This window comes from Paroedura picta, chromosome 4, assembly GCF_049243985.1.
Source record: "Paroedura picta isolate Pp20150507F chromosome 4, Ppicta_v3.0, whole genome shotgun sequence".
Classification (NCBI taxonomy): domain Eukaryota; kingdom Metazoa; phylum Chordata; class Lepidosauria; order Squamata; family Gekkonidae; genus Paroedura; species Paroedura picta.
Window position 1 is genome coordinate 41,508,123 of NC_135372.1, and position 25,350 is coordinate 41,533,472.

Below are 25,350 nucleotides of genomic sequence, written 5' to 3' on the forward strand. Positions count from 1 at the left end.
GCTGCAGCTGAAGGGCTGAGAGCGTTAGGCCAGCCCATGCAAGCCACAGCACAGCCAGGGGAATCTTTGTAAAGGCGGGTGGGTGATTCAAAGTCATCAAAATGGAGATGAGAGCCGAGCATCTCCGGTTAAGTTATGTACTTCTCCCTTTGGTCTGTTTCAGAGTGTTTGAGGGGTATGAAAAGGAGGGAGCTCTGCTGGAATTCCTAATTTGCTGTATAAAAGAGTGCTTTTGCTTGGGTGGCACAAACCAGAGAGCCAGTTTGGTGTAGTGGTTAGGAGTGCGGACTTATAATCTGGCATGCCGGGTTCGATTCTGCACTCCCCCACATGCAGCTGGGTGACCTTGGGCTCGCCACAGCACTGATAAAGCTGTTCTGACCAAGTAGTAATATCAGGACTCTCTCAGCCTCACCTCCCTCACAGGGTGTCTGTTGTGGGGAGAGGAAAGGGAAGGCGACTGTAAGCCGCTTTGAGCCTCCTTTGGATAGGGAAAAGTGGCATATAAGAACCAACTCTTCTTCTTCTTCTACTAGTATAAAAGCAGCAAGGGTGGTGGGGGAGGGAGGCATTGGGGATTAGGCTGAGGAACCTCTGGGCTGCTAGCTTATTCCACCCATCCTGCACATTAAAAATCAAAGAATGCAAAGGTACGGGAAGGATGCTTACTGATTTGGAATGGTCAATTGTTCTCTCATTCTCATTTGTGCTCCTGCATTTTTAAATTTCACATTAATCTTACTGACTGTTGTGGCGTCTTCTTTGTAGTCCATCTGGTCCAGCTCCATGATGCACCCTGGACCTTCGGCCCTGGAACAGCTGTTGATGCAGCAGAAGCAGAAGCAGCAACGAGGGCAAGGCGCCATGAACCCGCCACACTGAGAAGAAAGGAGTTGGCAACCTTTGCAACCGAAGGCTCCATAACTCATGGCATGTTGGGTTTGCAGGACTGGCCCACACAGTCCTGTGCGCGTGGCAGCCCTCTCTTCTGTTCTTTGCTGTCAGGAGGGCGTAAGTGCTCCACCAACCCACCGAGTGCGCACGGAAATGTCCGCAGTGCAACGGGGAAAAAAAACCGACATCAGGAACTCTCCCATCCCCCCCAGGCCCTCTGGAGGGAGAGAGGGACTGCTGTTTGTCTCACCACGGTAACCCGATATCACCGCCTCTCACCTTCTCCATCGTGCATGCCCCCCCCCTCGACCACGTGGGAAACCTTTTTTTAAAAAAGCTGAGAATGATGAGCAGATGGGAGAAGCCACTGAGAACTTCGTGACCCTTCTCCTCAAGTTCGTTTTTTTTGGGGGAGGGGGGAGAACCCAATAGGAATCTTATTACCGATAGCTTTGCTGACTGAGAATGTAGTTGAAATTTACTCCTCGACATCTAAATTTCTGATTATGACTATCTCAGTAGTGAGGTCACACTGAATTCTTCCATACACAGGTGTGCTTTGTAGTCGGTGTGTAGCAAACCCCCCTCCCAGTCACTGGTCCAGCCAGAGGTGGGCAGGGGTAAATTCAGCAGTGTCTGGGGAGGGAAGTGGGGGGTGGGGCGCGTGTGCCAGTCTCCTGGGTTTAGATTAGGAGTTTCACGAAGGAGAACCTGGCCTTGACCCCCTCCAGTAAACCCCTCCGCCTTTTCCTCAACAGCTGCCTCTGGACGACCCTGCATGGGTAGAAATTCCAATACCGAAGCGCAGTGGCCACTGCAGGGCCCCCGTCCCCCCTCTCTCAGGGCGAGCAAGTCACTGCTATGAGGTTTTAAGTTAAATGGCTCGGATTCCTGTACATTTTATGATAGCATAGAGACCAGTCCCACAAAAAAGCAAACAGAAAATGGCGAGCTGGTCTGTGCATTCACGGCCTGACTTCTTTACGTAGGTAGGTAGAAGCTTTCTGTGTCTTTCCCCCCTCCCCATCTCTCCCACTCCCCCTCCCCGCTGCCCCTTCTCCTTGCTGGTTGCTAGTCGTTCTATTCGTCATAAACGGCATCCCACAGAGCCCTAACAGAAGCCACTGGGAGAGCCAGAAGCGTTGGTCCGGAGGGGACAATGTGTCGCAGTCCCTCTGCCCTGGAGGTGTTATGGCCACTCTGCACGCTGCCACACGCCCCCCCCCCCCTGCAGCCACAAGGTTCCCCTTCCGGAATGGAAGTTGGAGGCAACCGATGACACAGGTGCGGGACCCTTGCACGGAAGCCAGTAGTCCCCCTCAGCCCCGCAACGGGTGTGGAATGGGGTACAGGGTTCTACTTGGTACTTATCGAGCAGAAAAGAAGGCAGCGGTTCTTATTGTGTCGGGCAAAAGGACAGCAGTTCTTTTTTCTTCTTTTTTTTGTTTCGTTTTGTTTGTTTGCTCTGTTTCCCGAGGTAGTTACGGAAACAGTCGAACCGCCTCTAAAGCCGCTGCAGTTTGCAGGAGCGTACATAAACCAGTTGAGAGTCTGCGAGCCAGGAGACGGCTGCAGAGCAAAGCACATCCAGGGTCCGTGGGGTGACGCTGGAGTCGGGAACCAGTCCCAAATAGACTCGACGCAAAGGGAAAGCCGTACCCGTCGTACTCTTTTTCTAGGATAGGACTCAGACTCTTTATGCCTCCCCTTGCTAGCAGTGTTGCTGCTCTGCATTGCAGTTTTGAAACTTGTTCCCCCCACCCCACCCTACCCCACCCCGGAAAAAGAAAAAACAACCCTCAAGGATGAAGCTCCTGCCCCGGTTGTAATCTTGAGCTGAGATTCTCTGTGCTTCTTTGACTCCTTTCCTTCCATCCTGCCTCCCCCTCTTTCCCCCAGTTTGTGTATTTGAGCTGTGCGCTCAGGCAGCTGCAACATTCCAATGTTTTGAACCGCCACTGATCCTTGCACCCGTGACAACGCCTGACCAGGTTCCCGTCTCACTCTTCCAGCGGTGCCACAGTCCCAGCCCGGAGGCTCCCATTCTGCATGAGAAATCTGGTGTTTGGAATGTTTTTTCTCAACCTTTAGGGCCGGGCTCCCCGTTCTCTCCCTCCTTCCCCCCCCCCCTGCACACACGCACATATACCCTTCTGTATTGGGAACCGCAAGGGACGGGGGGATCCCCCAGCAGAGAAAACTGGTTTGTGTCGTAAGCTTCTTTTTGTGTTTTTTGTCTGTCTGTGCAAGACCTGCAGCTGCTGAAACTCAGCTTTGCCTTTAATTAAACCATGTTCTCTACAGCCAAGCCTGGTGTAGTTACATCATCTTCTTTCTCTAGTCCAGCATGGAGGAGCCCCCGAAATATTTTTCAGGCTTCGAGGAGCCCTGGGACCGGACTGGAATTGATGTCAGCTTGCCCACGCCTCCCTGCCACACCCAAGGATTACAGGGGAGGGGGTGGAGAAAAAAGAGGTGGGTTTGAGGCAGGAGTAGGTATCCAGGCTCCGCCCCCTTTCCCAGACATGGTGACCATACAAGAGCCCCACCCCCAGGTCAGTGGAAGCAGCTGGTTCCCTGCTTTCACGGCAATGCTGGGAATAGCTTGTGGCTGGGTCCATTAAGACAGGATATAGGGGAAGGCTGGGGAGCTGTCACAGAGCCGTAGTTGGGAATCTCTGCAGTGGTCATTAAGTTTCAGATACCGTAGCCACATGGATGCCGTTCCTCTTCTCAGATCAAGGCAACAAAGAAGTGAGGCTGCTCAGCAGAGAAAAGGGTCATGCCAATCCTGGTGCACACTCAGCAGTCTAGGCGGCGGGGACCCAAGCACAGCTAACAGCACGCTGGGCTGCGGTCACTCTGCCAAGCCAGAAGCTACTAGTGGGGATTGGTCCCATGCTTGACAGTATGCGAAAGGGGACCCAGTCATCCATTGAGGGACTTTTCAGAATTAGAAACTGTACATCGCTGAGCACTTCGAAAAGTGCCACAGAGCATCCCAGAAGCTGCTTGGTGGTTCGTGGGAGTCGGGGGCAGAGGGGAGGCCATTCTAAAGAGCAGTGGCATTTGATGCCATTCAGAAGCCCAACCTGCGACATTGCAAAAAGTCCCAAACGCATTGAATGCCGTCGTTTTTTAAAGGCTTTATTGGCATTTCAGTTCGTCATTTTCCTGCCGGTGAAACACTGCAAAGCAACTGCACCGATTAACAGCCTGCCAGAGGAGGTAGTCTAGAAGGAGACCGGTGTGTTTCAGGCATTCTATCTCAGTCACAAGCATGCACGGTACCTTTTTAAATATCCCACTCCTGCTCCCTGACCTGCCAACCTTCTTCCATTAACTGCTGTGGGGCGCCCCTAGAATCCTCTTTGCTGCAGCCAAGGAAGAAGAACAAGCTGCCAGAGGCAAGGTTTGTCTCAAAGGTATCATAGGCCCTGGCAGCTCTTCCAGCCCTGTAGTGTGCTGGGTCTATTTTCAAGCTATTTCAGAGACAGGAATGAGTGAAAAGAGCCTCTCAATTCTAAATCATAGAATCATAGAGTTGGAAGGGGCCATACAGGCCATCTAGTCCAACCCCCTGCTCAATGCAGGATCAGCCCAAAGTCCAGTTGTGTATGACAATTACAGCTATGTTTTCAGCTGATGCCCATTTAAGTAAAGGTCGTTTTCAGTTGATGCCCATTTAAGTAAATATATCTTCCTGGAGGTTTTAGCTCAGACGAACGTTGTGTCTTCAGCGCAGGGAGCCACCAGAAGAGCGGAATAGCTGGCTCCTCCTCAGGGTTTTAGGCTTCAGAAATGGTTTCGAGAGGTTGGCTGAAGCGCTCTTCGATAAAGGCTTTGGGGAAAATGCCCACTTTCCCCTTGCACTGGCCTTCCAACCAGTCGTCATTCACTAGAATATAAAACAGCCCATCATCGTTAAGTAACAAAAGAGAATCCACTAATGCTTGAGCTTCAGGGACAAGCTGTGCTGCGGAGTGCCAGGTGCCATTGCCAAATTAGAAACCAACACCTGCAAGTCTTAAGAAGACCCCAGGCAAAGCAGGATAGGGCGCCTATGCCTTTCAAGGTTGTGCAGCAGTGACATTTTTGCCCCCCCCTCGCCTTCCAGAAATTCTCCCTGCTCTGTAGCTGTTTGAACTACAAGCAGCTCTTTGCATCTAGCCTCCTCGTTTTGGCCTTCTGACCCTCGGGAGTGTTGACAAGAATTGGGCAGATCAAGAGAACCGTTTTGGCCATGCAACTCTTCATAGAGTGGGGGGGAAACAATGATGTACATTTAGTGAAGGCAAGCGTACACTGGGAAAATAGTAATTACTGTGAAAAATAACTAAGACGGGTATTGCTTGCCAACGAACTAGACTGCTGAAGGACTCCAAAAAGGGTTTTCTTTAAAAAGGAAAGGCAAGACTAACAGCATAACGCATTGACTGCTTTGGCATCGACCAAGGCCAGGTTATTCTAAAGAAAAGGTTTTATCTCTTTGAGGACACCGCAGTAAGCTCTTTGCGGCCCCCAGACCTTGCCTGAGTAACCCCAACACAGCCCGTCACTCTGAACTGCCTGGCTGCCCAAAAGAGGGGTGATGAGCATGACAGCAAAGGCTCGCCAGCAACTCAGAGGCCTCTCTCTCCCTGGAGCCTGACTGACCTGGGTGGGTGGTGCCTTTCAGAAAAACCTTGGAGGCACCTGGAGAAGATGAGCCTCCTGCCCCTCCCTCCAGCTGCCCTCCTGCTCTGAGCCTGCTGCATGAAGGAAGGTGGTGGTCTGAAACCTCAGCAGGTGTGTGAGGGACCAGTGGGGGGAACGGAGCCAGGAGGTGCCAATGAGTGATATTTCCAGATTGCTGCATCTGGCTGTTTGTATTTGGGGACAGCAGCCCACAATGGGAGAGTTTGATGGGCATGCACAAGACAGCACCGGTTGTCAGTAACAAGGGAATGGTGGATTAAAGCTGACGGAGAACGTGTCAGGAGGGGTGACTGCACAGTGGTTAAGAGAACCAGCCATGGACTGGAGAAGGAAGCACCGACTTCCCGTGGGATCCTTTCCACCCTCTGCAGGGTCAGTATGAAGTATGCAGAAGCTTGATCCAAGTTGGGGCGAAGTACTTAATGTAGCCCATCATGGTTGGACTTTCTGACTTGACTTGGTTAAGCAGTCACTCATATAGTTGAATGTTTCTTAACTCCCTGTAGGTGGAGCTGTTTGATTCATTTGACACTCTGACAAGCAATATTTTGGTAGACTGAGGGTCCCTACTGAAGGTTCCTAAAATGGAGTAAAAATCTGAGAAAGGGGAGTTCGTAGAAGCCGTCTGTGTCTGCTTAATAAACACCTTGTTGTTTTGGGATTTGCTTACCTTTAGAAAGGACAAGTATTATATCTCCCTTCTGGAATGCCAGGTCCTCTGGCTGGTTGGCTTCATAACTGTATCGTGCTACGACCTGGTTGGCATCCATCTGCGTTGGTATTTTCTGCTGAAATTCTTTTTCACCTTCCACGCTTCGGGTGTCTTTGTCTGCCTGACATAGGAAACAGCTGGATTTAAGTCTCACTTTTTTCTTAATGAGAAGCACCAGATTTAAAAATGCATTTGTGTTCATTCAGGATGATTTATGTTGCAGGAAATAATATCTAAGCTGACATCTTTCTGACAGCCAGCGATGAAATTCTTCATCAATAGGAATGAAAAGCAGCACGTTCTTGGTGCCGGTATACTAGGTCTCCATGAGAAGGAGGGGAAGAGTTGGGTTTTTAATACTCTGCTTCTCACTAGCTGAAGAAATCCCAAAGTGGCTTACAATTTCCTACCCTTCCTCTCCCCACAACAGACACCCTGTGAGGTAGGTGGGGCTGAGACAATTCTGAGTGAACTGTGACTGGCTCAAGGGCACCCGGCCGGCTGCATATGGAGGAGGAGTGGGGAATCAAATCCAGCTCTCCAGATTAGAGGCTGCCACTCTTACTACACCAAGCTAGCTCCTTCTTGACTCTCCTTTTGTTTCCTTGTTGTCATGTTCATGGCTGGAGATCACCAAGATCCTGTGCTGCAGAGGGATTGGGCAAAATTGGTTCTGAAAATCTTGGCTTAATTGTTGATCAGTGTTTCCTTCTGAACTAAAATCTTGCACCCTCAAACTGCTTATTTTTTTTATGTGGAACACATCTTCTGGCGCGCCCAAAGAGGCAGGGAGATGCCTGGAGGTGGCAGCCATGGCTGTGCCGGCGGAGGCCGGCACAGCAGCCATGTCACTGGACAGTGAGGAAGTGGCAGCAGAAGCCCAAAGGAACCCCCACCACTCTGAAAGTGAGCACCCCCCATCCACTCATGCAGGAGGGTGGTTTCCTGCTGGACGGGTCACCTGACTACTGGACGGAGTGCCCACCCTCCTCAGTTCTCTGCGCTCCCACAATTAGTGGAAGTTCTTTTGCTGCTGTGATTAGTGGACATCCTTTCACTGTTTTCACTCTTGCTTCTGAATCCTCACCTCGGAATTTAGGAACGTGAAGCTGCATGTGAAAAGGGAAAAGTGACAACTGAGCCAATCGACAACTCCCCAGGCAAACTGTGCAGCAGCATCACATCAGGAGTACAGTGGGAAGTGCGGTGTCATTGTAAAATTCTTTTGTATTTACAAAGGGCAGTACTGTGGCCCTGTAACCAAGTTCTTCATTCTAGCATCAGTTTTCAGGGACTGGAGCCAAGTTTGACACTTATAGTATAAATCAACATGCGGCAGCATAACCCCTTTAGAATAGCATACAGATGTTGTAGGTGCCCAGTACGTTCCTGTGAAGTTACTCTAGTTTGAGCATAGGAGTCCCTTGATAATTATGATTACTGTTGGCATATAGGCGCAAGTCTTCAGTGGATGACACTGGTCCTGGGTCCCCAATGTCATAATTTTATAATGGTGATTCCATGATAATTATTTTCCACTTAACTGTTCTATGTTCTGTTCATTCTCTGATGGATTATAATATAACCAGACCTCATCTTGGAGTGGGAGGAAAAAACAAGTTAATGCAAGACGGCCAAAACCTCAAGAGTTTTGTGGAGGCCTAAAAACATCTGCTGGCCTCCCTGTCAGAATCTACCAACCATCCCAAAAGGCCATCTTGATGATCCTCTCCCCTTTTCCTATGATAGGAAAAGTAGGCAGTTAGTCTAACTCTTGTTTTAATACTTATTAAAATTTATATTACAGCTCTCTGTTTTCACCTTTACTGTAATCCACTCCAAGCCTTACAAGACAGAGCTGAAGATAAATTATGTTATTGTTATTGTTATCGTCATCATCATTATCATTATATTTATTATAATAATAATTATTATTATATTTATTTATAATTATAATTTATTGATAATTCATGTACCACTCCTCCCCATATGGGCTATTTAAAGAGTGCATGTGCCCACCAGTTTGCTTCCAAGTTAGGAACCTCAAAACCCTTCATGATGAACCAGGAAAACAGTCCCGCCACTAGCATGATATTACGGCTGGACAAAGAGCAGCCGTGGCCCTCAGTCATGAGGGCATCTTTGGATGTAGGTGCAAGAATGGGAGGGAGCCAGGTTTCTTGGATATCGCCAGTTGACAGGGCCCTTTTAAAACCGAGCTGCTAATAAAGGCTAGATCCTTGGATTTCTTTCTAAAGGAGAGATCGGATCGTCAGAAAAGAAGCCGGGAAACAGGCTTAGTAACTTTGGCCATTGCCTTACTTAATAACTGCTATTCCGGCCTGCTCCTGTCTTGCATCCTGAAATGACAGTGCAAGTCCTATGCAAAGAAAGGCACTACTAGTTCCAGGCACCTTAAGTATTAATAATGGGTTGGTTTGTCACAGAGCAGCTGTCCTCCCTCCACTCCATGGCAAGCTGCCTTTGGAACAGAAGGGGATTTCCAAGTCAGACTGTGATAGGGTGGAGGGTTTGTTTGTGTGCTCCCTGCTAAGGGCTAAGCGCCACACGATGCAGATTGCAATTGGAATAGCTGCTGTATGAATTAATTGCAGAGCAGCAGCAAGGAATCCTGATGTGAATTTGGAGCTCTAGCATCCGGCAAGTGGGATTTTTAACTGTTCTTTCCCCCACAGTGTTCTCTGGCCCCCTGCAGTGTGATTTCAGCTTTGGGGGAGGGGTGCATGCATTGTTCCTGAATTTTTTCCCTACTTGGCCAAAAACATCTTGGGCTGGTCTGTTTGCTGTTGGGGGAGAGTGGAGGAAAGAAGAATTTAACAAGCACCTCCATTCTGTATTTGATTTCCATCTTGCCTCCCCTTTTTTTATTGATTGTGGTTCTTTCACATCAAGCCTGGGCATTTTCAGATATATTGCTAGCACTATGATGGCTCAGCAAGTTTAATAATTAAATACCTGCAGCGGATTGGCAGGGAAACTTTCCATAGGTTGCCTTGGTAGAGAACCGGCTTGTATTGAGAAGGAGAATAGGTAAGCTAGAAGGCATCCGTGCACAAAAAAGCAAAAACCTGAATGCCCTTAGGCTGATGCCCTTAAATGAAATGTTATAGATGAAATTACACTTGTATGATAAACAAGAGCTTTGGCCCTTTTCAGAAATCACTCCTGTGTGGTTATTGGGTTGGAATTAGGGTTGCCATATCCAGGTTGGGAAATTCTTGGAGATCTCAGGATGGAGGATGGAGAAGACAGGGACAATGCCATAGAATCACCATCCGGAACATCCGTTTTCTCCAGGGGAAATGATCTCTAGTCTGGAGATGAACTGCAAAACTAGAGGACCCCAAGATCTCACCTGGAGGCTGGCATCCGTAGTTTGGAATTGTTTCTTCTGTTCTGCTAGTGGGCCTGCCCTGGAGCCTTTTTCTGGGAGAGACCTGGGCCACTCGTATCTCTACCCCCAAAGGTGGGGGGAGAAGAGGAGCAGGCTCCGACCACCACTTCCACCTGCAACATTTTGGGAGCTGGCTTCCTACACAGAGAGGGGCCATATCTTGCATGGCCCTGGTGGGGTTGGCATAGATTCTGGTAGCCCATGCTGCATTTTGCCCAGGACCCCAGAATCACTAAGAGTTCTCCAGTAGAAACTGCTTTCCCCTGACAGAAGGGACAGGACTCCTTGATTTCGGGGCAGGGGCTTTCTGCTGGAGGGAAGCACCTCTGCTAGTGGAACAGACCTGCAAACCTCAGCCCATTGACCAGCATGCTAGAATCAGAGACCTGCTGCAATAATGTATGTGGGGCAGGCTAGCGAGCTGCTTCTTTAAAATGGAAATTCAATAAGATGGATGGATTTTGCACCCATGGTTGCAAGGCAGATGCCTGGTGTTTCCCCTTCAAAGTATACTTTTTTCTGACCTGGTCTCCCCTACCTGGTGTACACTGCACCACAGCGTCAAACGGTAGTTCTGGGCATGGCTCCACAGTGTCTTCATGCCGTCCTCACTGAGAGCCACCAGATCCTGGCTGTCTCTAGGCTGGTAGCTGAATGACAGAGGGAAAGCAGTGAGACTGACACCACCACCCCCTTTGAGCTGGGCGAGGGCAAGGCTGGTCGGTCTTCCTTACCTCAGTCTTGTGTTTAGGGGCAGGAGGTCCAGTTTCTGGCAAACTTTCTCCAGGAGGCTGCTGTAAAAGAGGTCAGGCCGGGCTTGCAAGGCTATGGTGTATTTATAATGGACTTTGATGACATAGGGTGTTGGGACAGCCAAGCTAGTGACCTGCAGGGAGAGAAATGAGAAACAAAGTATGCCAGGAGGCTGTTGTGGGTTTTCCGGGCTGTGGGGCTGTAGCCTGGTAGTTTTAGCCCTTGATGTTTCTCCAGTAACTGGCTGGCATCTCCAGAGGTAGGACACAGCAAGAGGGGGATCTCTCCGTGCCAAAGAAGAGATTCTCATCTTGCCATGTCCTACCTCTGAAGATAGAGCCTCTTGTGGCGCAGAGTGGTAAGGCAGCATACATGCAGTCTGAAAGCTCTGCCCATGGGGCTGGGAGTTCAATCCCAGCAGCCGGCTCAAGGTTGACTCAGCCTTCCATCCTTCCGAGGACGGTAAAATGATTACACAGCTTGCTGGGGGGGGGGGAACGGTAATGACTGGGGAAGGCACTGGCAAACCACCCCGTAGTGAGTCTGCCATGAAAACGCTAGAGGGCGTCACCCCAAGGGTCAGACGTGACCCGCTGCTTGCACAGGGGATACCTTTAACCTCTGAAGATGCCAGCCATGGTTACTGGTAAACAACAGGGACTAAAATTACCAGAAAACCCACAGCAGCCAGTTGACCGGCTGTGGAAGCCCTCGACAGTATGTCAGCCTTGCCACAGGCAATGCAGCAGGGGGTGTCTTTTCTGCCACAGCTGTGTGCATTAGTGGGGAATGCAGGGACTCAGGGCCTGTCTTTGTAGTCAGGTTACCTGGTGGAAGCAAGCAGACTACATTTTTTTCCTGCCTTATGTCTGAGGTGTTCAGAAAGGCAAAAACAGAATCCATGGTGGATTCTGGAGATTTTTGGTGGTGGGGAATCACTTGGGCATGAAATTGGGGTCACTGTGAGTGGGCAGGTAGTTGTGTGTTCCTATACTGTGCAGAGGGTTGGACTAGATGACGCTGGTGGTCCCTTCCAACTCTGTGGTTCTATGATTCCCCATTTTCTCCTAGCAACAACCCTGTGAGGTGGGATAGGTTGAGATCCCAGGTTTCTGTAGTACTAGTTCAGCCCCGGAGCCATTCTATGCCACACTGGCTTTTACTGGCTTGGCAGTTTTGTGATGGTTATTGCAGTGAGCTCCAGTAGCGCTACACCTACAGTATTTCAAAAAGAATTTTAGACTGGTGAATTTCTAAGCAGGGTCTGCACAGGAATGCCTACCCTTTGCGCAAAGAAACCCTTGAACTTTGATTCTAAGCACTGGGGGAAAGAAAAGTGCTCTGCAAGTGCTCAGGAGCACTTTTACTATATATTGTTCCTTTTAACTCTTTGTTGAAGGAAAAGGTGAAACCAAATGGGAGGGTGGTGGGTAAAAGTATGAAGGTGGGACTGTAAGACCAACAGCACTTAAGAAAGATCTTTTCCCAGCTCTACCTGTGAATAAACCTGTGCTCCTCAGGGGAAGTATGGACTGGAACAGGTGATCTCTCCTGCTTGACACTCATTTCTTGAACTGAAAAATTCAGATGTCAAAATATAAAATTTGGCATCTTTAAGCTCATTTGGGTTTCTAGATTGCCACCTTTAAATTGAGCGGGATTTTCCCCTCCAAAAACATGTTTTTCAATTCTTTAAGGCACAGCGCAATAGGGTACAAATTCTGAACTGAACTGTTGACCCTTTAAAAAAAAAACCTAGCAGTGCAAAGAAGTCATTACCTCTGGAGCTCTTCTCCTTTGGCCTGCAGGGAAAACAAGAGTGTTAAGTAGATGACAAAGTAGGCATTGCACGTCAGCCGACAGGTGGCTCAACAGCCAGACGTGGCTGCAGGGGAAATTGTGCGTTGTGGCTCACTTCAGCAGCCATTCAGCAACACACACACACACAATAAAAAAACACAAGCCGGGTCACTTCACAGAGGTAGCCAGAGCAGCTATAAAAGTTTGTACTATGTCAGGCTGCGGGTGGACAATCACCTTTTAAAAATGGTCTGTGGGAATGCAACATAGCAAGGAAAAGACTGGGCCAGAAATTCTGTCCCTGTCTAGCAGTAGAATGGTGGTGGTTGTTATTATTTTACATGAGGACAAATCCCAGTGAGTATCCTCCTTGAAGGAATGCTTGACACTCATTGGCTTGCCTTGCACCTCGTTCGGTAGTAAGGAACATGGCCCATTTTTCAATAAAGTTTTGCAATCTGCTGTTCAACAAGTTGCTTTACTGTGTGACCCTTGCTTTTATAGTACAGTATGGCAAAATGTTTTTTGCACACGAACCTTCTCACACAGCCCAACAGCGTTCTGTTTCCTTGTTGTGTAAATCAACAAGCAATTGTCCAAATGTCCTATCAGCTCATTTATTTTCCTCACTGTAAAAAAAATGATACTAGCTATTGTGACTGTGCGTCTAAGCATGACAACTCCTGCCATATTTACTTATACCTCTTGACACCCCTACTTCTTTTTAAGTGAGTCTCTAGCCCTTTTTGTTATGGAGAGATAAGGGGAAAGATGCATGCTTTATAGAAAGGATTTGTCCCGTGTTACTATTAACTCACCTGGAGATGGCTTATTAGGCCGTTCTGGAGCAGCAATGCTGGGTGGAGCTGGAATGTCCATGTCTTCTTGGTTCTCCTCCTGCATCAAACAAACAGGTAGACAAATATGGCTGCATGTAGTAACAGAACTTTAGAAAGACCCTCACACAGGGACGCCAGAGTTCTAGTCTCAGCTTAAATCTAGACAGGCCACAAAGCTCTGAGCAAGGCACTATATTCCAGCTTTAATTTTCTGAGAACACTGATCTACTTGATTGAGCCTTTTCTGAGGACAAAGTGTTATAGGACTGGTCCATAAAAGCAGAGTTGGAACAAAATGATATGGAACTCACTGCTGCCATCTGGAAAGGAAAGCTGAAGGAAAGCTTCCTGTCTCATCCAGGACAGAGAATATTTAGAACATTTGCCATTTTCCTGTGCTGTGTCATTGACAGACGGCAGAACACGCCATGCAGAGACATCAGGATCGTGGTAAGTTGTCCTAGGCTTTACAGCGGGTGGAACTAGAGCATACATACCCAGAGTCTAGTTCCAGCCTCACAATTACTGTTCCCTTACCCAGACTGAAGTCTGGTTCTGTAGTTCCACTGGCTCCAGGTAGTTACAAGGCACGATCCCTGTCTGTATTAAAACAAAAACCAAACAAAACCCAGATGCTGGATGAGAACTGACAAAGTTAGACCTGTGCACTGAAAGCAATGGGGGAAATCTAAGGTGGAAGAAAGTAGTTTTCTAATCTACAAGTTAATAACCAAAGCGTTTTATTTTTCTCTTCTCAAACCTATGTGGGTCTCTCTCCCATTAAAAGGGTGTTTAGCTTACCCAGGAAGGGCTCTCCTGGCATCTTTGGGTTGGATCCTGTGCAGTGAAAATACAGCTGGCCTGGTTGAATGGAACCTTCTCACCTTGTCCTTCCCATTACAAGCCAGCTGTGCTCCCCAAAATCTGGTGGGGGGCTCCTGGAACATCGGTTAGAGGCCTTCGGAGGGGGGGGATTGGGGGAAGTCTCATGTGACTAGAAGCATTGTTTGTATGAAAGGATGCTCTGGGCTGATCCTGCATTGAGCAGGGGGTTCGACTTGATGGCCTGTATGGCCCCTTTCAACTCTGTGATTCTGTGAACAAGGTGAAGAGCGGCAACATTTCGTTCATGCATGATTTCCTTTCATCCCTCTATACCCCAGTAAGAGGCAAAGCACCGATCCTTCGTTTTTTTTATTACCATCATGCTTCTGATGTACAGTAGGAAGTGGCAAGCTTGTCTCTGGTACAAAGGCCAGAATGCCTGCATTAACACGAGGATCTCTGGGATGAAGAAGGAAAGTCAGCTATGCTGGAGGTGAGATTCTCTGTTGAAAGATTCTGTGCCATCGAGAGAAAGGGCTGCTCTATCAGAGGACTTCTAAACCCTTAAACCTGGGGCATGTCTGGCTTCCATGCTACCAGCCTGCTCTGGCTGAAGGAAGACACCACCAGGAAACCAAGCAGCCTGCTGTTTTACAAAATTAAGCCCAAACAAGTGGTGTCCTGCTACCTGGCCCTCCCTTCGAAATGCTCCCAAATCAGCAACGCTCGCTTGTTTCAACAACCAGCAGAGAAGAACTGTGTGTGGGGTTTTTTTGGTACCCTGCTTTTTACTACCTAAAGGAGTCTCACAGCGTCTTGGTGTAGTGGTTAGGAGTGTGGACTTCTAATCTGGCAAGCCAGGTTTGATTCCCCGCTCCTCCTCCACGTGCACCTTGGGCTCGCCACAGCACTGATAAAGCTGTTCTGACCGAGCAGGAATCTCAGGGCTCTCTCAGCCTCACCCACCTCACAGGGTGTCTGTTGTGGGGAGAGGAAAGGAAAGGGGATCTTAAGCTGCTTTGAGCCTCCTTCGGGTAGAGAAAAGCAGCATATAAGAACCAAGTCCTCTTCTTCTACCTGGAGGTTGGCATCCCTACCAGTACCTAGCCATGCACTATATCCATCGCTTGGAGAGTCGTCTTTCCCGGCTTTTATACAGACCTTCCCATTAAACACAACCGTGGCCCAGTTGTCTTTCTCCTTCTTCGAGACAAAAACAATGTTTCCGGGAAGGACTTGAAGCTCTTTGGGTGTCTCTGGTATAAACTCATACAGGACTCTGTGAGGTGTTCCCTTCAGGGCCCTGCGTGAGAAAGCAACAGACAGAATAGGATTCGTTTCTCCTCATTCTCTTCCCCTTTTTTCTCTCCCACTGAGGCGATTCATGCAAACCCCAGGCTCCTAGATACAACTAGGGCTGCCAAGTGGAATGGGGGTGCCAGCAGCGGTCAGGGGTGGGCCCAGTCTCTTTTGCACTTTGCCCAGCACTTCAGGACCCTTTTCTGAGGCACAAGGCCTGGCACTTTGCATAATATTCCCATTGGGGGCCACGCCATGAATCTCTAGAAGGGCCCTTCAGCGCAGCTATCTTGTTTCCAAGCCCTTTCCTAATCCTTTCCAGCAAACACTTTTCCTTTTTTGCCCCCCTGAGAAAATGAGCACCAAGAATCTTCATGCTGGGGCACTGAGCAGGGGAGGAGGGCGGCAGACGCCGGCTTCTTTGCTTTATGCCTCTCTGCCTGGAAATTCATGAGCGCTGGACACATTTTATAACTACTAAATAATAATACATGGTTGGCATCCTGAATTTAAAAAAAAACTAATTCTGGGCGGGTCAATGGTAAAGCCTTTGATTTCTGTGTGGAAGGTCACGGGTTCAACCCCCAGAACATCTCTAATTAACCGCCCTGAGCCTCTGGGGAGGGCGGTATAGAAGTATGATAAATAAATAAAATAAATAAATATAAATAGGAGCAGGTGGTAGGTGATATGAAAGGTCACGGAGAGCTGGAGGAGTGGACAGCCCAAGGGCCAGACTCTGTCTAAGGCAGCATCATATATGGGGAGGGGGGCAGGGATGGAGAGCAGCAAGCCAGTATCTGCTAACATCTGATATTGGATATGACAAAACATATTTCATATGTTGAGGGTCTTTTTTCTTTTTACGTTGAGGGGATAAATTAGTTTATTGACCTTACCTGAGTATTTCTGGTGTTTTGGGTCTGGGAGGGGGTTCTGTTGCCTGAAAATACACAAATACATTTTTGGTGTTAGATTCTCCCTTGTACAGCAGCTCTTTTTGGTCTTTTCTATCCCAGGATCAAGAATGGGAGATGTTGCTTTGCTAACATGACTGATTATGGGGAGGGAGAACACTCGTGGGCATAGCCTACATCCATAAACAGAGGGCGTCAATGTATAAGGCTTGCATGTTTCATGTGCAAAGCTTTGATCTAGCCTTTTGAAGTGGACTCAAAGGCAGCATCTGCAAGGCTTTCAGTGGGTCTCCCCTCCATGCAACCCCCAAGGTTGCTATTTTATTTATCGTACGACAGGTGCAGTGAAGCCAGGAGAGCCGAGGATGGTCTGGTAGCCAGGCAAGGGACTTTGGGAGGTGGTCTGCCATTGCCTGCCTCCATGTCATGACCCCTAGTGCTCCTTGGAGGAACTACCCCCCAAACCCCTGGAGGTCCCCCATCCAAATACTAGCCAGGGCCAACCCTGCTTAGCTTCTGGGATCTGATAAGATCAGGTTTGCCTGAGCTATCCAGGTCAGGGTACCAAGATCTCTGTATCACGTGCACAACAAACTTTTGCAAGAGATCATCCCTAGGCAAAGGGAAGCTCTGCTTCAGTAAACTAGTGCTCCTTTATTAAATCAAAATGGTTTTATAGCGAGTCATTTAAACAGGGGTAGTCAACCTGTGGTCCTCCAGATGTCCATGGACTACAATTCCCATGAGCCTCTGCCAGCATTTGCTGGCAGGGGCTCATGGGAATCATAGTCCATGGACATCTGGAGGACCACAGGTTGACTACCCCTGATTTAAAAAATTGCCCCAACCTGAATGGCCCAGGCTAGCCTGATCTCATAAGATCTTGGAAGCTAAGCAGGCTGCTCTGGCTGATATTTGGATGGGAGACCTCCAAGGGATGCCAGGGGCATGACACGGAGGCAAGCAACATGAAGCCACCTCTGAATATCTCTTGCCTTGGAAGCCCTACGCCAGCTGTGACTTACCAGCATTTTCTACCACAACTAATTTAGGAAATTAGTGGATGAAATGTTAGAGCTGTCTTGTGATGTGATGTAATTCTGGGAGAGGCAACATTTTTTTTAACAACATGGCCCTACCCCTTTCTTAATGGTCACCGAAAATACAGACATCGGAGAACATTACCCATCTTGTCCTATCAGAATGTTAGATCTTCAGCACAGCCAGCAGACTATGTCAAGTGGAAAGAAACAAGCAGATTCTGAGGAGGGGGGCGAACACGATTCTGGGCTAGTCATTGGAAGCCAAGTATGTGCCCAGTGAGATGGGCCATCGTTAACACAACAAGACGAGCGGTTGACTGGTAAGAGGCGAGCTGATCTTACCTGTGGTTGAAGGGGAGCGAAGCCTGAAAACTCATCCTTGTCCACCACGGATGCCACAACCTAGAGGTGAGTGAAAGAACATTTGTATTGTTTGTTTGTTTATGTTTATATCCTGCCCCTCCCTCAGTGTCTTGGGGCAGCTAACAACATAGATACAACATAGGGTACGTTAATACATTATAAAACCATTAAAAATGTAAAAACATACACAATCCATAAAACTAGGATTCATAACCTTTCTCGTCACCAAACAGCTTTATTGTCTCTGGCAAATAAAAGATGCGGGATTGTCTTGCTCTGGCTTCCCACGGGCTTTCCACATTAATCCCCCTTCTGAAAACTAAAACTAAATTGCTATCAGAATCAGATGATTGCTGTGTTTTGGGTGCTAAAAGAACACAAAGAACAAGATCTCTTATTCAAGTTGGAAGCCCCAGCCAGGAAATAAGGTCTCTACCTAGTGGCTGTTTAAGATCATTTTTACTTGACCTTTAATTTTGCACCTTGAATGAAAAGTGCTAGCTGCTGTCTTAATGGCAAAGGCAACATTTGTATTGCCTTTGACAGAACTTGGATTAATCTGAAATCACAGATCAAAGGATGGTGGGCCATTAAACTTGTTTTCCTTCTTTTATGTCATCCATCAACAACGTTACGCTTTCCAGAATTAAACACAACCAACTTCAACTGAAGCCTGCCACGTATCTTCTCTGCAAATTCTGAATTCGGGTTCCTTTTTCTTATGATAGAAGAAAAAGAGCTGGTTTTTATACCCCGCTTTTCACTACCTGAAGGAGGCCCAAAGCAGCTTACAAAGCCCTTTTCCTTCCTCTCTCCACAACAGACACCTTGGGAGGTAGGTGGAGTTAAGAGAGAGCTCTGAAAGAATTGCTGTTAGAGCAGCCCTAAGAAACCTGTAAGTGGTCCAAGGTCACTCAGCTGGCTGCATGTGGAGGAGTGGGGAATCAGACCCACTTCTCCAGTGCTCTTAACTGCTACACCACACTGGAAAGATATTCTATTAAGACGTATTATGGGTCTGGCTTGGGCCAGCAACTTTTCAACCAGACTCTCTAGTCGGGTCTTTCACAGTAGATGTTTACAGCAACTGGAAGACAGCTGTGCTTGCTTCCCCTGCTGTGAAAAGCCACATCTGCTGACTTCTGTGCATCACAAAGCTTGTTGGCACCAGAGCAGTTGGACCAGTCTGCTTCTGGCCATTTGGAAGCACAGTTCTGACTTGAGGCCAGTGAGAAGTGTTGTTTTTTTTTAACTAAATTCGTTTGAGGTGAAATCCACTCGTTAATTCTCCTCCTGGTGCCGAATGGCTTAGTACCGTGGCTTTCCCCAAGTAATCCTTCTTCTCCAGCTGTGCCACTTGCTTTTCGTTGGGTCGGAACAGCTTCCCCTCAGGAATTGTGATGGGTTCAAAAAGTCTTTGCTTCTGCACATTAAACACACACAAACAAAATCTGACAACAGAGCTTGCGCGGATATTTACTGTACATAGTATTTCCACTTTTCGCATTTGCTTCTTTAAATTCCACATTTAATCCTTTTTGTTGGTTACACTACCCTCAAGTTCCCTGTGAAAGAAAATCCCTGGAGAAAATGGCCCAAATCCCACCCACACCTGGCTCCACCCCCAAAGTATCCAGGAATTTTCCATGCCAGGGCTGGCAACCCTAGATGGACATCTGTAGAAGACTTCTGGGTGCATAACACTCCCTGAGTAAGCCAAAGCATTAAAATTGCTCCTTGCTGTCTACTCACACTGAGTCAAAGTTACTGTGTTCCCGTTATCTTTTTTTGTGTGTGCAAGTCAATTCCTCTGATACAAATGCAAAACCAAATTAAATTAAATTGCATACAGCCTGTGTTGTACCCACTTGCTCACGGTTGTATTCACTTGCACTTAATTATAACAATGCACTTTTGTGTTGTTATAATTTAGTGAAAGGGGTGTTGCTTCTGCCGTCTTACTGCTGCTCACCAAAGCACAGCTGCACCATGTCCATGTTCATTTCCTCTCATGTGCTGCTGGGTCCAACCCTATTATATAACCCTATTCTATCTTCCTTAACAGAACTGCCCTATAATACAGGACACGTGCTTATTTCCCCAGAGTTATGTCAATTTGTCAGCCTTTCCTATGTTTTCTTACCAGGATGGATTCCATGGCCCTGTCCATTTTGTTGTGCCGTGGCTCCGTCTTCATTTTTATTGCCATTGTTAAATGCTCTTCAGCTTTCTTCCAGTCTCCCAGCTCAGCATGGGCCAGAGCTATGTTGTATAACACCTGCCAGACCAAAAGCAGGAGAGCCAGTGAATCAGAATCCCATTTATTCCCATGCAGTGTCAGGATGGGGTTGTGGCTAGAAGGCTGGTTTTAGAATAGGAAGATCTTGGTTTGTATCCATGAAGGCTGCAAAGTGGTTTTAGGCTAGACTATTTCTTTGCTTAACCTATCTCCAAGGTTTGTTGTGAAGGCAAAATGTGAATTTGAGCTCATTGGAAGAATGGCAGGATACAGTACATGGTTAGAACCAGAGTGGGTCAGACCTGGGGCCAAAATACCTATTCAGTCATGAAGCTCATTGGGTTATCTTAAGCCAATCACACTTTCTTAGCCTAGCCAACCTGACGTGATAAAAATTGAATTTTGGGTTGGGTTCATGATTTAAACCACGATCCTTGTTGAATATGAGAACAAATCTGTATGTAGCCTTTAGATTTCACAGAATCCCACCAGAGTAAATGAGGAAGTTTTATTTTGAGACATTGTTGCTGTAGCAGTTCAAATCAGCTTGTTTTTCACTTGGCCGGTTATTCTTTTTCCTGAAATAATCATTTGGTTTTCTTTGAGTAACTGTTAAAATGTTAACTTACTTATATTCACAGTTAACAAACACAAAGAACATTTCTTGTACAGCTGACAGGCTTCTCTTTTTTTCTTCTCAATTGATTAAATTGTAATAACAAATATAGATTCAATCTTATATGTTCTTACTGACATAAACCTTGTTCATAACACACTTCTTTTAGTTTCAGTAAGTTTTTGAGAGACTTACTCTGTCTCAAGCACACGAGTACAGCAAAGGAGAAGCACTGACTGACTGAGAGAGATTCTGTTAACTGACCCTAACTGACACCAACTGTCAAAACATAACCGTTAGAATTCGCCTAGCATGCACAGCTCGTCCTCCCTCCCACATTGCAAGGATACAAAAACCCAACACTCAACAGCAGTGCTCCCCAACCACTGGGCCGCGGCCCGGTACCAGGCCATGGAGGCCTTGATACTGGGCCGTAGGGGGGGGGAGGGAGGCGTGGGTCCGGGTGTGCCAGTAGGTGTGCCTCTCTACCCCCCCTGCAGCGCTCGCTCACTGCGCCGGGAGCGATTGGCCACCTCCCAGCGCAGCAAGCACCGTGCTGTGGAGGGGAGGCGCAGGCACCAGCGGCCGTTTGTGGGCGCCACCGCACCGGTGCCTGCAAACGCGAAGACACGGCAGGTCCGCACCTGCACGTTTGTGCATTCTGACATGCTGGCGCCCGCAAATGCGCAGAAGTGGACCTGCCGTGCCTGCACGCTTGCGGGCACCGGCATGCCTCCCCCCATGGTGTGGCGCTCGTTGCACCGGGAGCATGCGCCAGGATAATTCTGTTCTCTTATGGATTCAGTAGCTGGGAGGGGGCGGAGCCTGCATGCCTACTCCCACATTAAACTGCATCTTATCCCCACGCTGTCTTCTTCGAGCCTTCCTGTTAATGCAGATTCTGATGTTACTTCAGTGACACATAATTTCTGGAGGGTATGACAGGGAGGTGTGGCCAGCTGACCATTTCCAGGGTTCCTCGAAGCCTGAAAACTTATTTCAGGGTCTCTTCCATGGTCAAAAGTTTTTTTCACTAAACCAACCCCCTCGCTAGTTTCGAGCCTCTTTGTGATGGATATTATTGTGCTAGAACCTCATTTCTTACCATCTTCTGCTTCTAGCTTTGTTCAGCAAACTCAGAACTTACCTCACACGCTAAAAGCTTAAAACGAAGGCCCAGGATCTTGTAATCTATAAGGCTGTTTCCACGCAGCTGAGCCAAAGCCTCTTTAAAGTCACTGATGGCTGACTGATAACTGGAAAACAAGGGACATAGTAATAAGTGCTTGTGCTGGAGGGTTGGGGTCGGCATCCTGGCCCCACAGTACTGCCCAGGTAGGCTCTTCCCCGGCTCTTTCGTCCGTTCCGTCACCTCCGCCCGGACAGTGCTTTTGAGGCAGGCAGAACAGAGACCTAGCGGACTTTTGCCTTAGGTTCCACATGCCTACAGCAGGAAGACCAGATCTAGTTACTGTGATGTGTGGCCTGGTAAGGCCTAGATTAAGGAATTGCGTTCAGTGTGGGACTGCCCTTGAAGACTGTCTGGAAGCTACAGTTGGCACAAAACATTGTGGCCAGTGTGTTGACTGGTGTGGGTTGTGTTGGTGTTATTTGGCAGTATGTGAAGGCTATTTTGTTTTGTCTGGCCTACCCCCAGTAATGGCCCTCCTTCTAGAGTTGCTTGTGTGCTTTGAACTGAGTTTTATAAATTATACTCGGGGCCAAGCCCGTTGCATTCAGGAATACAATGGGTGCTAGATGGGGGGGGGTGGAAGACCTCTACGGATGGCCTCCCCCTCCCCCCAGGACCTGGAAAGGCTGCAGGCAGCTGTTAGGGAACTCACCGACAGGGGCAGCTCTCATGTGGCAGAGATCTTCAGTCTCCAAGCCTCAGAGGGAAGTGGAAGGAGGAGGGGGTGGTCAGGGGTGAAGGACAGAAGGCGATTGGCTGGCTGCTGGACAGACAGGCAAGCCGGTTGGAGGAGGAGGCACTCAAGGGTGGGATAGCTGCCCTGAATGGGTGTTAAGCGCTGAGTGGCACTTAAGCCATGAGGCACAAAATATATTATGTGGAATAGATATTTTTATAATATGTATTTTGACTGTGTTTTTGTTTAAATAGTTTTATGTTTGCCGCTTTATGGACCCAGAAAGGGTGGAAAGGTGGTATAAAAATGTTTAAAATAAAGCCAATATGTCTCAGTATTCAGCTTCCAAAGGTGAAGAATATGAGCTACTATGACGCTGTTTCGTCTTTTCTTGTTGATGAAGCCGAATATGACTGGCCTAAGTAACATTATAAACTGTTGGAGTCCATGGATCTAACACCAATAATGTGATTTATTCAAGAATAGAAAAAGTAAAAATGCTACCAATGTATATGCTGTATCCTATGATACTTCCATTAAGTCATCCTCCAAGAGAGAAAGACTTCCTCCAGTGGAGAATGACTTTTTCTGATGTAGAACAGTTTCCTCAGATGACGAAAGGTCCGTCTTTGTTGAAGGAAGTCCTTCTCTGTGAGAAGAAGACTTGGTGACTGGAAATCATATGATACAGCTTAATGAGAAGGAGCCATGGGATCCAACCCTGTGTCATTTAGTACTGCATGATTAACGCCAACCTCTTCCTTACATCTGGTTCCAAACTTCTTGCCTCATTTTTTTCTTCAGGAAGTCTTGTTCCAGTAAGAAAGAAAAAGACGCCTTATCCGCATAAAGGTTTTCCAAGGAGCAACCTTTCCCCTTCCCATCCATGTGTTGCAAACTCACTTTTCCATCCTGAAGGTCACAGTCCCTCTTTGGAAGTAGGCGACGGCTAAGTGTTTGTCACAGCTAGTGCTCCTGGTGAAGGCCTGTAATTCAAACACAAGCACGGTTTCTGTCCCAAAGCATACCCACAACATCTTAGGGGTTCTGGACTCCTAGCTGCAGCCATTTTAAACTGATGGGCTCAGTGACAATCTCTGCAAGAGCCTTAAGGGAAGCTCACATATTTTGCTGTTGGAATATGCATGATCTTCAGTGTGCATGACTGAGCAGAATATAAAGAGCACCCTGCAGGGGGCATCGGGGGAAATGTGTATTTAGCATAGTTAAAGTAGAAAATTCATTATGGCTTTTAAATAATGTCCTCCAGTGTTTTACAGAAATGTCTCTGTAAGTGATTTCACCGCTTGATCCCCATTCAACATAATAGATTGAACCTTTGTGGTCTACTGCTATTATGAGAAGTTCACACAGAAAATAATTGGTATATTCACTGTTCATGATACCCAGAGACACTGATGAGGACAACCGTTGTTATTGAAAATTATTATTATTTGGATTTTTATTTCCCACCACTCCTGGGAACCGGCTCGTGGTGGATTACAGTGGTAGTCCATCAACACTAAAACCCCATTAAAAACATTAAATACAGGACATAAAAAATACACAAAAACATACAAAATAAAACATAACTGTGTAACTCATCTACCCTTCCTGCTAACACAACACCCAACAGGGGAGCTGAGAGGGAGCCATAGCCAAATGCCATAGATGTCCAATGGGTGTAACTACTTCTTAGCAATGAGTTGTATCACTTCGGGGCTCGTTCTGGCTCTGGCTCAATAAATCCTGAACGGGTTCCCCATCATCAGTTTGCTTTCTTTTCCTCTGCAGATTGTTCAGCTGATGAGTCCTTCGTCTTCTTCTTCAAGATGGGACACACCTGCCAGCCACACGGGCCTTTTTTAGCTATTCTGAATTATAAGGCAGGTGTCACACTGTGGAACAGTGCTTAGAAGAGCCAGAAATGGCATATCAAAGCGCCATTTGTAGCTCTCAAGCCCCTGTGGATCATTGCTGTAGGGGTACAGCCCAGATTTCTATCAGTTCAGGTCAGGGGTAGTCAACCTGTGGTCCTCCAGATGTCCATGGACTACAATTCCCATGAGCCCCTGCCAGCGTTTGCTGGCAGGGGCTCATGGGAATCATAGTCCATGGACATCTGGAGGACCACAGGTTGACTATCCCTGGTTCAGGTCACCACACAACTTTATTTGAAGTATAAAAGGCTGCACGTGTTGTTTTCAATATAGCTACGGTGGATCGCCTTCCATTTAAATCACCTTCAGTTCACCGTGAACCTAACAATGTTGCATTGTGAGTTCTCTAGCTACAGCCCAGCAACCTCCCTGTTCAGCCAAGATCAGCAAAGCATTTTAGTATTTGCGCACTCACCTGCTGAGCCTCGTCCAAATTTCCCATCATCAGGTGGATGCAGCCAATGTTAAAGCAAATTTTGGAAGAGGGATTCTGGATAGAAGAGAAAGCCTCCAAAGCAGCTTGCCAGTCTTTGCCATCTGCTGCCGACACTCCCTGATTCCAGAGACGGATCGTTTCAGCAAGCGACATTGTAATTTGGGGACGAACCAGATTCTCCTTGCCGAGACTGCTCTGGCCTCTTCTGGCCTCTGAACTCTTCTTCTTCTGCTACCTCAGCCCGTGCTTCCCTTTGAGCATTCAGCCGATGGGCCCTGCGTGGCTGTAGTAGTTCTGCAAAACCTCTGAAAAGTTTTGAATGTCGCAAATACCAGGAAGTGTCCTCACTTCGCGAATAACCGAAAGACCTCCGGGACAAAGGAAGTAATGCAACCTCGGCTGGCTGAGGTGAATCGTCTGTTCAAACAGAGCACTGTCTGTAAACTCCTTGTCAGGCCTGTCTTTACCTTTTGATTCTGACTCCTCCTCCAGGCTGCCGTTTCACCTCCCTTTTCCTGGATTTCACTTTCTAAAGATGTTTTTAAAAAAGAAATGTAAAGCATTCTCTAGTCGGGACAGCCTCGGCGGGATTTCCCTTTCTCCTCATGACTCAAGATCTGTGTTTGTAGTGTGGATTTGGCAGTGACCAGAGGCCGAGTGGCTCAGGCTCCCTGGAGAAAAGCTTTCGTTGAG

The 25,350-nt window shown here is 47.7% G+C and overlaps 2 protein-coding genes across 5 annotated transcripts in view; one reads left to right on the forward strand and one right to left on the reverse strand.

Moving 5' to 3' along the window:
• SMG7 (SMG7 nonsense mediated mRNA decay factor) overlaps window positions 1–3,202 on the forward strand; it is an 89,304-nt gene extending 86,102 nt beyond the window's left edge. For all 4 annotated transcript variants that reach the window (XM_077332616.1, XM_077332619.1, XM_077332617.1 and 1 more), the window contains one exon: window positions 769–3,202. In XM_077332616.1, coding sequence (XP_077188731.1) covers window positions 769–882 — 114 coding nt within the window. In that variant the 3' untranslated portion in view covers window positions 883–3,202. The remainder of the gene's footprint in view (window positions 1–768) is intronic.
• Window positions 3,203–4,006: 804 nt separating this feature from the next.
• NCF2 (neutrophil cytosolic factor 2) lies at window positions 4,007–25,174 on the reverse strand. Its single transcript, XM_077332620.1, has 15 exons — window positions 24,637–25,174; window positions 23,185–23,267; window positions 21,561–21,669; window positions 19,702–19,836; window positions 18,874–18,981; window positions 17,538–17,597; window positions 16,135–16,178; window positions 15,098–15,239; window positions 13,649–13,711; window positions 13,091–13,169; window positions 12,252–12,274; window positions 10,454–10,605; window positions 10,258–10,369; window positions 6,263–6,425; window positions 4,007–4,792 (listed from the first exon to the last, which is right to left on the reverse strand). The coding sequence occupies exons 1-15, from the start codon at window positions 24,808–24,810 to the stop codon at window positions 4,683–4,685; spliced, it is 1,557 nt and encodes a 518-aa protein (XP_077188735.1). The 5' UTR covers window positions 24,811–25,174; the 3' UTR covers window positions 4,007–4,682.
• Window positions 25,175–25,350: the final 176 nt, after the last annotated feature.